Below are 12,683 nucleotides of genomic sequence, written 5' to 3' on the forward strand. Positions count from 1 at the left end.
TTGGCCTTGTGTGGGCTCCAGGGGTGGACTCTCCGCTCCCCGCTGCGGTTTCTGCTTCTGTGAAGTGGAGAGGATACTCGTATCTGGGGAATAGAGTGGTCTGAGGATTAAGTGTGACAGCAGATGTGCAGAACGGAGCCTGGGGTCTGGCAGATGGAGGCGTCCACTGGAGCTGCTTTCATTGTTAAATCCAGCGTTCCCCCAAATGTCTGTTCTCGGGTAATCCGGCCTAAGCCCAGCTAGCCACGGTAGTTGGGATGGTAGAAAATGCTGGAGTTTCTGGATCACATGGCTTTTCTTGAATTAGGACTGAAAAGGGGCCATGCTATGAGAAACGCAGGCAGACGCCACTGTCTTTAGGAAGAACTCACCAGAGAGCTTTTTATAAGCCCTGCAGAAGGGGCAGACATCACCACCTTTTACAGCACTTCGATTTGGGGGTAGGGGGAGGAGGACACGTGACTTTGGCTCTCATTTTTATTTTCCATTCATAGGAAGGAAACGTCCTTATTCTGAAACAACAGCACCAAAAACCAAACAGCATGAGAATATAGAAAGCAAAAGTTCCGCAGAGTCTCTCCCTCACGGTCCAGTGGACACATAGCATTTTGCCATTTGTTTTCTGTTTTCCGACTTCCTGCCGTATCTCAGATCTTCATGCAGCCTGTTCACGTGCCCCCACCTAGTGTGGCTCCAGAGCTGCGTCTTGCTGAGCCCTGAGCTCTTCAACCTGCCCACGGTCATCGAGGTGCTTTCCGGGTTTTCACTATTACCAGCAGCCATTTCACAAGTGCACCTGTCGCCTGTCGGGTTCAGTGACCTAAGTCACAGAGGGCCCGAGAGACTGAGATTACTTAGAGACTCCTGGGTTGAGAAAAGGATACCACAGAAAGTCGGCCACCCAGTGAGGGGGTAGTAGAAAAATCCCAGCCGAATAATAGAGACACCTCGGCTGCCCCCACGGTGGCCCTCACCACCCACAGAGTTCATCCTGTGGAGGCCCTGGAAAAGTCCCCGCTGGGGAATGATGGGAGCATGTGGCTTTTCCAGCTCAAGAGTGCAGCCGAGAGGCTGTGGTTGTATGTCTGAAGTGCCGGCAGCGGCTCCGTGCCCCTACTGGCCCGGAAGCCGCCAGCCAGTCACAGTGGGGCTCCCCGTGACATCTCCGTAGTCCGTTCTCCTGCCAGCTCATTCATCTCCAGCCACAGCCAGGACAGAATGGGGAAGAAGGGCTCTAGGCCTCAGCATCACCTGGGCTGCTTGTTCCAAGTTAAGGTTCTAGGCGTGTAGGTTGTGGACTGTGCACAGAATAGAGCACTACGTAGCAAAACGGAGGAAAGGAGTGGATTCTTGCCACTGCGTGCGGCAACGCGGATACCTCTCAGATATGGTGACCGGTGACAGGCCAGACACGAGAAGCGTGTCGTGTGGTCCATGGATGTGAAGCTCTAGAACAGGCAGTACGAGTCTGCGGGCTTCAAGTCAAACCAGGGCTTGCTGTGGGGGAGAGGGGGCTGACTGGGCAGGGCTGTCAGGGAGCCTTCTGCGGAGCTAGAGGTATGTTCTGTCTGATCTGGAGGGTCCTTACGTGGTGTGTATGTTTGCAAAAATTCATCCAGCTGGACACCAAGATTTGTGGTGTGTGTATGTATATACCCGTGTGTGTGTGTATACACTATATATACACATATAAATACATAGGTATCTGGATTTAGATTCACCTGTATGTAAATTTCCACATATATCAAGCTGTACACTTAAGAGTTATGATATGTGTAATGTCATTTTTAAACAAGTCAATTAAGATTCTTAGGACCCCCCGCCCGGACCCACTGCCTCCTCTCTTGGAGCTTCAGGATTTGCCTCAGGAATTGTTAGTCAGGAGGTACAGAAAACTGTGCTAAGACTACAGACTGCAGGGCCTGTCTATAAAGCCAAGAACACCCAGGAGGCTTTTCTGAGGGCAGTGGCTTTCCTGGAGAGCTGGCTTCTGAGGAGAACCCAGCAGTGGGCCCTGCCATGGTCCCTCTCGCCGCCCCGGGCTCCTGGATGGCTCTTTGGCGTGCGTTTGGTGATGTCAGCCTTTCTAGTCGTACTTTGGTTTAGGTTGGGTACCTCTTTGGCACGAAATAACGGTCTGTTTCCTGTTCCCTCCCAAGACCAACTGTGTTCAGCCCTGGTGGCTGGAGGGTCAGTGGGGTCTCTGGGGTCTCCGTGTAATAGCACTAAGAGACATGGTAGCTGCCATTACTGCATGCTTGCTTTGTGCCCCTCACTGTCCATAGTGCTTCGTCTGCTTTAATCCTCACAACAGACCCCTGGGGAAGGTACTGTTATTCCTGTTTTTAGACAAGGAAACTGGAGAGTGGGGAGGGTAAGCGGCTTTCCCAGGGTCACCCAGCTAGAAGTGGCAGGGGCAGTGTGGATCCAAGTCCCCTTCGAACGCAAGGCTTCTGAAATACGAGCAGGGCTCCTTAACACGCCCAGTGTACCTTGTCCACCCCAGAGATCTGAGTCGGTGGGCAGGGCTGGGGCCCAAGATTCTGTGTGTCTGATGAGCTCCAGGTGATGCTGGGCTGTGGGGTCTGAGGACCAGATTTTGAGTAGCCAGGTTCCCAACCATTGAGCTTTACTGCCTTACCACATCTGCCTGCAGGTGTGGGTGTTGATCCCATTCTGCCTTTAACTATTGGGGGGGCGGCGGTGGGATGGTGCAGCATTCACAGACTGGCTGCCCACAGGACACACAGTGGGGATGGCAGCACCCGCTTTGCAGGGTGGCTGGGGAGGACTCAGATTTGCGTGGACAAGGACCCAAGGCCGGGGTTGCAAACTGCAGGCCCACAGGCTGCAGCTGACCTGTAGACTTATTTCTGCCTGCCAGTCCAGCATGAAGAACTAGCTGGTCCTGTGGCCACCATTGCAGAGTCAGGGCAGCCTTCAGATGTTTTCCAGCTTCCCTCACACAGTTGGAGGCTCCCCTGGTGCTGGGCCTGCATTTCTGCAGGAGCTGGGGGTTTGGACGAGGGTGCCCGTTCTGCAGTTGACCCCCGTGCCTCGGGCCCTTGCCACCCAGTCTTCATTATTCATCCCCATTAGTGCATGACATTGACACAGACTTTGACCTAGGACCTGACTTCCAGTTCCATCTCTGGGACTAACGGTCTCTGTGACGTCTGGAAAGTTAATCAACCTCTGATTTTTTTTTTTTTTTTTAATTCTCTGCAAAATGGGGAGAACAAGACCTGCTGGGCCGGATTGGATTGTTGTGGTGATAATGTAAAGCACTCAGCCTGGTGCTGGGCATGTAGTGGAGGGTTCGGCATGAAGTAGCTTTTAGGAAATCATGTTGCTCTATGGGGAGAAAAAAAACACACAGCCCTTTGTCGCATTCAGGGATGGCAGTGTGACTCTTGATGGCAACATGGAGCAGCTTTTAATAAAATACAGTGCTTTTTCCCCTCATGTGTGGGTGGTTTGTGAAAATGCCCACACACCAGCACATCTGCCCTACCCCCAGCTCTATGTTGAACTTTGCCAGCAAGGAAAAAAACGTTCAGACGTTTTTTCTATTTGGTGTAGGAGGGAGGGGTAGCCCGGGCCTTTCTCTCTCATGGCTCTTGAACTTTCTGGAGGCTGCGCATAGCGGCTGCCTGATTTCTGTGTTGGCTGAAGATGAAGCTGCTCCCTGTTGGCCTTTTAAACCCCAGTGACCCAGAAGTTTGATGGGTTCGAGCACATTCAGAGTCCTCTGTTACCTGACTTTGTCTGCTTGGCTTTCCTCCGGCACGAATTAACCCATCTGTTTTGTGTTTTTTTTTTTTTTCCTCCCTCTAGATTATTTGCTCTCTAATAACTATGTAAATTCTATCATTGTCCATAAGTTTGACTTTTCCGATGAGGAGATTATGGCATATTATATATCGTTCCTGAAAACACTTTCGTTAAAACTCAACAACCACACCGTCCATTTCTTTTACAACGAGGTAAGTAAGTGCCAGAGGGGTATGTACATTGGGGCGGAAAGCTAGCCGGTCAGAAGAGCACCTTCAGGCCGGGTGGCCTCATATCTGTTGACAAAGTACTTGCATGCTCACCCTTACCTGATTTTCATAGCAACACTGTCAGACCTTGACCTGCTTTTAAAAAGAAGTTGGTTGTTTTTTGTTTTTGTTTTTTTAATTTGTAAGTCACCTCTCTGTTTCTAATGTAAAATTCAGTTTGTGCTACCCCAGAGCATTGCCTTCTCGGCAGGGAGAAATGCCTGAAGGTTAACTCGGGGTTGTGCTGCCCTGTGGGAAAAGCCGGCACTGTGGTTCGCCCCGGCTTTGCCACTTCCCTGCTGCATGACCTCAGAGACTTCTCCGTCCTCTGAGCCTCAGTCTTCTCATCTGGGAATGGGGATGAAGATCTACACCTATCAGGATTTTCCAGGGGTTGAATTAAATGAGATGATGTCTTCAAAGCCCCTAGTACATACCTGGCTCCTTAAAATCACAGCCATTGCTGTCCTTCACTAATGTCCCTGGTATCCTTGGGAGAATTACTAGCAATTTTAGTAAATAAGTTGCTGCTGTTTTCACGGTGAAAAGGAACTTGAGAAGCTCAGTTTATCTCACATACCAAAAGGTACCGATGTCGGCTCTCCTGGGCCGCCGGTTCATCCTGTGGCTCCGCCGCTTCATTGAGGATGCAGGCTTTTTCATCTGTCTGCTCTGCTGACCATATAGTTGGCAACCGTCCTCAGGCTCAACCCCTCATGGTCTCAGGATGGCTGCAGCAGCTCCAAACATCACATATTCATGCGCCACTGCCGAAAAGCCTGAAGAGATCGCTTCCCTTCTTGTGTTCCTTTCTAACTTCCAAAAACACTTCTTTCCCAGAAGCCCCCCAGCAGACTTCCTCATGTGTCTTCCTGGTCAGAATTGTGCCACATCTCCCTCACTGGGTGTCGGGAATTTGGGAGCAGCCTCACAGGGCAGCTCTGCTTGGTCTTTCACAAGGCTAGATGTGAAGGCTGGATCGGGTTCGGGGGATCTGCTTCAAGGCGGCTCACTCCTGCGGCAGACCAGTCAGTGCTGGCCTTTGGCAGGAGGCCTCGGTTCCATAGGCTTCTCCAGTGGCTGCTTGAGTGTCTTCATGGCATGGCGGCTGGCTTTCCCCAGAGCAAGCGACCCAAGAGACCAAGATGAGCTGCAGTGCCTTTTGTGACTCAGCCTCAGAGGACACACACCGTCTTTCCCACCATGTTATTTAGGTCACACGGGTTGGCCCTGACCCAGGGTGGGAGAGCATGATAGCATGTGAATACAGGCGGTGATGGTCACTGGGCCGTCCTGGAGGTGGGCTACCACACAGCCAAGTGCTGTCTGCTTCTGTCTGCTTCTTTCTAGAATCAGACCGCCCTCTCAAACATACCCTCTGAGTGTGGGCAAAATCCATCTAGCTGTCCCCATGGGATGCAGCAAGAACAGCCTGAACCTTGATTTTCCATGTCTAGATTAGGAGTGGGGAAGAACTGGTCTCCGGGGGAAGAAACATTAGTTGTCAACCACAGCCACAAAATGTATGGCAGTTTGAAAAATTAACATTGTGTGGCCCAGTATCTGGCAGATGGTAGGTGCTCGTTCACCATGTCCAGAGACACGTAGATGATCTTTGCATCGTGCCAGAGACTCCCCAGGTGGGTGAAATTCAGGCCAGAGAGAGGTACCTCCACTCAGGTGCAGCTGGGCTTGTGTACCCCAGGATGGGAGGGCAGGACCCTGCGATTCTGGGACCAGAGCAATGCTTCTGGAAGAACATCCTGCTGGTCACCAGGGGAGGTGAGCTCAATTTCCTCTTGCATGTGGGCCAGTGTTGTAGCTACCACTTGCCAAGGGTACACGTCTCGTGCTCAAAGTGTCATTGCCCCCATTAGACAGTTGTCACCGTGCTCTAGGCTGGCTGTTGCCTCTTCCCCACGCCCTCACTGCCCACGGGTGCCCTTGGAGCGGGGATGCAGAGCCATGTGGGACACTGGCCAGGAGAGGGCAGCAGAGCTTGCCCGGCACAGCTCTAGGCCCAGATCCAGGCCCCAGCAGTGCAGTTCTATGCTTCGGAACTGCTTTGATCCCTTCTGATGGTATCTTTTTAATGCCAGCAGATTCCCCAACCCCTCCTCCTCCATGGCAATGTGTCTACTTTTAGTATTTCTAAGTAGAGAAATGTGTCCTAGCCAGAAGAGAATGCTGTAAAACTTCACACTTGCCTTTCATTAGTTGAAGTGGCCTCTGAGAGTAACGATCGGCCTCACTGCTGATGCTTGTTAGGTGGGAGGTCCGGTGGTAGGCCCCGGCCCCTGAAATCACCTCAGTGACTCCTAGCAGCTGCGAAGTGGGAGTTGTGATCCCCATTTTATAGACGAAGGCACAGAGGCTTAGGAATATTATAGCAGGCAGCTGCGAAGTGGTAAGACAGATCACAAGCCCAGGTCTGGCATTGTCGGGACCCTTTTCTATTTGTTCTGGGACGGTCTCGCCTCCCCATTCCTTCCCACATTCCCCACTGGGAATGAACCACTGGCTTGAGTTTCATGGGGGATAATGGTTTTTTCCGCTTTTATGGTTGTTTGATACGATTCGGAAAGCTGGGTGGGAGGAGGCCTGCCCTATGGGTTTGTAACTCGTTTTCGGTACTTCTTTTGTTTTAGCACACTAATGACTTTGCCCTGTACACAGAAGCCATCAAGTTTTTCAATCACCCTGAAAGCATGGTTAGAATTGCTGTAAGAACCATAACTTTGAACGTCTACAAAGGTAAGCTTCCCTAGGCACTCAGGCCTTGTCTGATTTCTAACCTGACGGCTGGGGCTTGCTCTCTTGAGTCTGTATACACAGCTCTCCGGTGGGGACAGGGGGCTCCTGTATGACAGCTGGGGTTGCATGTCTCATGAAAGGCTCGTAGTCATGGAACATTTAACAGGCCCCTTGTGTGAAGTTTTGTGCCACTTCTCTCGCGTGCGCTCAGTTCTATATGTTGAAGTCTCCGTACAGACACACGGTAGTAGTAACATCCTAAGAAAGGCACGTGTGGGACTCCAAGCAGCCATGTGATACTTAGATAAAGCGGAGTTGTCTTTTGAATGTTATATTTACATTTTTGTGTTTCAGGCTGTAAACTGTACTTAAAGTACAGCCTGGGGTTATGGGATCTTTGAATAATGTATAGAAGCATTTGATGTCACAAACGGCAGGGGGCAGCATTGTATTCTCAACTGACTGTAAAGCCCAACAAATTTGCCTTTTGTCAAGATGTACTTAATGCCCAAAACATCGCCTCTGGGAGAAAGCCCTTCCACGGGTTCCTGCCCGCCTTGGCACAAAGTCTGGCTGGACACAAGTTTCCTCGCCTGGAACTGCCCCCTGAGGGCACATCTTCTCTGCCTGACACTGGGATTATTCGCCCTGGAGTCACCACACTGGAGCTGGTACTCCATATTCTCAAGGACTAAAGGGCTTTGACCTTCACGAGTTTTGAGTTATGATGTTATTACTTGAGATGACCCCTAATTGGGGGTGGGAGGAGCTCCTCAGGGACTCACTCCAGCCTCATTGTGGGATTGCTCTAAATTGAAGAGCCTAAGAGCTGGGTGGGTCCCCCCTCCAGGGTCCCAAATGGAGAGTCGGAGAGCTGGATCCAGCCCTCAGACGTGTTTTGATTGGCTTAGGTATTCCTTGAAAAGATACATAGTTGCCAGTATTTAAACACAGGGGAGATCTTGGGTCACTCTGTGTTTTTCTGACTTGAAAGTAGAGACTTGGCTGCTCTGGGCCCACAGTCTTGTAGGGCAGTGGTGAGTGGGCACTGAGAAGCAGTGCCTCTCCCTGGGGTTGAGGCCCGGGCTCCCTAGTTCACAGGCTGGGTCTCCCAGCCTCACTCACTGAGTCACCAGCCCACCCAGCAAGCTGCTGAGTTTGTGCCCTGGTCTGAGGCCTAGTTCTGCCGCCCCTGCTCTCTCCTCTCTCTTGTTCTCTTCCAGCCCATATCTTTAGATGCCTCCTGCCCTAGCCCTCCGTCCCTCTGAGCAACTGTCTCACCATCCCAGTTCCTAACCCTGTTAACTGTTGTCTGTTTTTTGCCTTTCCTTCAATGACGATTCCCGTGTTCCTTATTCCAGTGTCATGTAAGTTATTAACTTCTGGTTTTCTGCTTTCTTAACTTATCCTTACATGTAATATACAAGAAACTTGCCTAATAATGGCATGGTTTCCATTGTAGTCAAGCTAAATGCATTGCTGAGAAGTAGGCTTTCTGATTGCACTATTAATGTTTAGCCCAATTAATTCATTTTATTAACTATAAAAATAGCATAAGAACTGCCTTGATGTGTATGGTTTCATGAATAAGATAACCATTTTTCTAGTATTCCCAGGAAAGACAGAAAAAGTTCAGATTATAGCAGAGAGCTTTTTCATTGTGGTTTTTTTTTTTTTTTTAATCGCCCCCAGTTATTTTTGGTAGCTTGACTTTTTTTCTTCTTCTTCTTTTGTGAATTTTCTCAGTGGATAACCAGGCCATGCTGCACTATATCAGAGATAAAACCGCTGTTCCTTACTTCTCCAATTTGGTCTGGTTCATTGGGAGCCACGTGATCGAACTTGATAATTGTGTGCAGACTGATGAGGAGTAAGTGACCGCCTTGCGGGGGGCAGTTGGGGGCGGGTGCTTCCCAGGCAGAGAGAGTAGTTAGGGGAGAATTCCATTTTCATTGAGGGAAAATAAAACACTAGCACGAAACTTCCCCACCTGTGTGTCGGCAGAATGTGGACTTCTATCCTCTGAAAGGTTCCACCCACCTTCCACTTTTTATAACTGTGGAAAGTTAGAAACAACTCTCATACCTCCTAGAAGGGAAGAGGGTCACTAAAATCAGCGCACCCATACATGAGGTGCCAGGCAGCTGGTAAGAAGAGCAAGATGATCCGCCACCTGGTGAGCAGATAAACAAAATGGGGCGTTTGCATACAGTGGGATAATACTGGGCAGTAAAAGGAAAGGAAGTGCTCACACATGGCATGCCATGCTTGGACCTTGAGAGCATGATGCTCAGTGAAGGAAGCCAGATGCAAAGGACCACACTCTGTGTGACCCCATTGATACGAAATGCCCAGAACAGGCAGGTCTGGAGAGACTGAGCATAGACTAGTGGTTTCCCAAGATGGAGGAGGGGGTGTGTTGAGGGGAAATGGGATTATAGGGCTGTTTTGGGAGGAGGGGTTAAAAATGTTCTAAAGTGGATCGGGAGGACAGTTGGACAACTCTGCAAATGTACTAACAACCATTAAATTGTACACTTGAAATGGGAGAAGGGAATGGGATGGGAATTATATCTCTGTAAATCAGTTAAAAACAAACAAACAAAACAACAGATTAAGATGGTGATTTGGGCCCAGAATGATGAATACAAGTCCCAGAGCAAGATTCCTCCAAGTCAGTACTATTGATCTTTGGAACTAGGGAATTCTGGGTTCTGGGGGGCCGTCCTGTGCACTGTAGGATGTTTGGCAGCATCCCTGGTCTCCACCCACAAGATGCCAGCAGTGCCCCTTTTCTAGTTGTTTCAACCAAAAACATCCCCAGACATTGCCAGATGTCTCCTTTGAGGCAAAATCGCCATCTGTGGAGAACTACTGCCCCAGAGTGACAGCTTAGCGGAGCCCTGGAGAGAGGCTCACCTAGGCGGGCTCGGGACGATAAGGGGATCCAGGAAGGAGGTCTCTTGGGGGACAGGGCTCAAGCCATAGAATATAAGCCCCAGTACTGGGAAAGAAGTGGGCATAGGTGGGTGGCAGATCCGACAGGGCATTTGGGAAAACCAGGACCTTTATGGAGATGAGTAGTTATGGATGTGACACATAATGTGGCACTTGATTCCAGAAAAGACAAAAAGTTATTCCAGGAAGGAAGTGGACAACTCATCCTCTGTGTGGCCCTACGGTGAATGGTCCTGATGATGTCAACACCACTTGTTGATGACCTGAGGGGGAGGGGCGGAGGGAACGATAAGGGTTCCGTCATGCCAGGAGGTCATTACACGATATCTAAAATGGCTCAAAATAGATGACCTTGAAGATTTTCTAGAGGTGTGGGGAGAACTATCCACGGAAACAACTCGAAAGTTAAAACCTGCCTTCTCTGGAGAGACTGGGCCAGAGCTGCTGTATTTTATCATCAGCTTATCAATACCCTTTAACTTTTAAACCCATCTGCATATATTTTTTTAAACTAAAGGTTTAAAAAGTGAAGTGTGTTAACTATCTTGCTGAAGAAAAATTCCCACAGTATCTTATTAAATGGGAGAAAAGGTTGCAAAACATAGTAAATAAATGTTCTAAGTCTCGGCTGGATGGTGGGCCCATAGGTACTCCTCATACTGTTAGCCTTTACAACATGTATTTGCTATGTATATTTGTTAAATAGCTTATTAGAGTACAATAAGAATTATTAAAAATTATGTGAAAGAAACATCAATCCTATTTTTACTTTTTTTTTTTTTTAAGGCACGTATGGTTAGATGGATAGATACATAATACCTGCATTTAGATGTGATTATAAAGGGACATAGAAATGGGAATAGGAAAACAGACTGTAGGGTCGCAAGTCCCAAAATGTTATCGCTTAGTGGTTGGACTACAGGAGACCTTGATGTCTTTTGCTTTTTCTTCTTCAATTTCCCGTCTTCTGAAATGACCATCTATTACTTGAGTAATAATTATAATACAAACAAAATGTCTTACCACAGCTACATTGCTCCTTGCAACAGATCCACTTTGGGGGTAGTGAAAGTGTACCACTAGCTGTTTTGGGGGTTCAGTCCTTGGCAAGTGTAAGACTGATGACCCATGGGGCCCAAGCAGCAGGCTTGTTGCTTTACTGGAAGGAGACAGAGACCTCTGGGCCTGGGGTCGAGTGTCACCTCCTTGCACTGTGCCCCCCATATGGTCAGGGCCAGGGAGTTGGATGTGGTTGCTGAGGACTGCTTTTCTTTTTGGAACTCCTCTGGAGCATTTTAATTAGCAAGGATTTATTGCTCCATTAATACTCCTTATCTTGGGAGGCGGGGGATCTTGCCACATTGACTAGCGGCTACTCTTGTGGAATGGCTTGCTAAGGGAGCTGGGTTTTGCTTTATTTACCCATTTTGTTTTGGGCTGTGGTGGTGGGGGTGGGGGAGTTGTAGTGAGGCCCCCAGAGGGTAGGGGGTACCCCAGGAGTCCCCTACAATGGATTGCGGTACACCTGCCCATTTTCCCTTTGTGTATGCCAGCAGTAGGGCCAGTGTAAGTGTCCCTTGAGCCTGTTTGTTGTGTGAATATTTGTTGTATGAATGAAACATTCCATCTGACCCAAGTCCTAGGCCAAGGCCCAAAGGCTCTGTGCTTTGGCTTCCAGGCTAAGGCTGTCCTTTTTCTTGGCAGACACCGGAATCGGGGGAAACTGAGTGACCTGGTGGCCGAGCACCTGGACCACCTGCACTATCTCAATGACATTCTGATCATCAACTGTGAGTTCCTCAACGATGTGCTCACAGACCATCTGCTCAACAGGCTCTTCCTGCCCCTCTACGTGTACTCACTGGAGAACCAGGACAAGGTGGGTTTGGGGGCCTGGGCCCACCATGCCTGCGGGCTGAAGGCAGTCTTCAGAAGGGGGAAGAACAGTCCCCTTGAAGAGGACCAAGCTTTGCAAGGGACCAGGGCTTCGAGCCTGAGAGAGATGCCTTTCAAAAGCACACTGGTTTTCTTTTCCTTTCCTTTTATTTCCTGGGGGAGGAGGGGTAGGTGGAGAGAGGGAAGGCTGAGAGGGAGGGAGGGAGGGAGTGTGTGTGTGTGTGTGTGTGTGTTTTGCGGGGGGCAGCTATAAAAGTGAATGGGAAAAGAACAGGACACCAGAAGGAAACAGGAAACCTCTATGAATTTAGGTTTTTGGTTTCTGTGCATCCTACTCTTGAGGTATTCTCATTCCTGGTAACTTTTTCTTTTTCTTTTTTTTTTTTTAAAGATTTTATTTATTTATTTGACACAGAGAGACAGCGAGAGAGGGAACACAAGCAGGGGGAGTGGGAGAGGGAGAAGCAGGCTCCCCGCAGAGCAGGGAGCCCGATGTGGGACTCAATCCCAGGACCCTGGGATCATGACCTGAGCTGAAGGCAGTCGCTTAACCAACTGAGCCATCCAGGCGCCCCTGGTAACTTTTTCTGATAGTCGCCAGAGTGACTTGATTTGCAGAAGATCCAGTCAGCTACAGAACTTGCACAGAATGGATGGGAAGGGTTGGAGTGCACTTCGGAAAAGATCCCAGAGCAGTGACTGTCCACAGTTAGGCTCAGAATCCTGTGTGGGTATTGAAATGCACGTCCTCGGGGGCCCACTCTCCATCTCAGATTCTGGCTCCGTGGATCTGTAGTGGACCCGCAGTCTGCATCTTTAACCTGTCCCCCAGGTGGCTTTGAGCTGGCCGTTCTCAGATCCTATCATGAGAATTTCTGCCCAGTCCTTCCCAGAGTAAAGGGGCAGAGACCTCAGCAGGAGGCAGGATGGAGCCAGTTGGTTACTGTGCAGGGGCTCTAGCCTCTACGGATGTGCCCCAGTGGGTTGTAGCTTTCTTTTTGGAGATGGAACATGGAGATTCTTTCTAAAAAC

General features: G+C 49.5%; 1 protein-coding gene across 15 annotated transcripts in view; it reads left to right on the forward strand.

Moving 5' to 3' along the window:
• CLEC16A (C-type lectin domain containing 16A) overlaps positions 1 to 12,683 on the forward strand; it is a 203,776-nt gene that overhangs the window by 17,493 nt on the left and 173,600 nt on the right. For all 15 annotated transcript variants that reach the window (XM_064592545.1, XM_054507507.2, XM_064592547.1 and 12 more), the window contains exons 4-7: positions 3,838 to 3,986; positions 6,692 to 6,797; positions 8,544 to 8,667; positions 11,460 to 11,634. In XM_064592545.1, coding sequence (XP_064448615.1) covers positions 3,838 to 3,986; positions 6,692 to 6,797; positions 8,544 to 8,667; positions 11,460 to 11,634 — 554 coding nt within the window. The remainder of the gene's footprint in view (positions 1 to 3,837; positions 3,987 to 6,691; positions 6,798 to 8,543; positions 8,668 to 11,459; positions 11,635 to 12,683) is intronic.

This window comes from Mirounga angustirostris, unplaced genomic scaffold (genome assembly GCF_029215605.1).
Source record: "Mirounga angustirostris isolate CCGP_5_RB_7025 unplaced genomic scaffold, mMirAng1.0.hap1 SCAF_5, whole genome shotgun sequence".
Lineage (NCBI taxonomy): Eukaryota > Metazoa > Chordata > Mammalia > Carnivora > Phocidae > Mirounga > Mirounga angustirostris.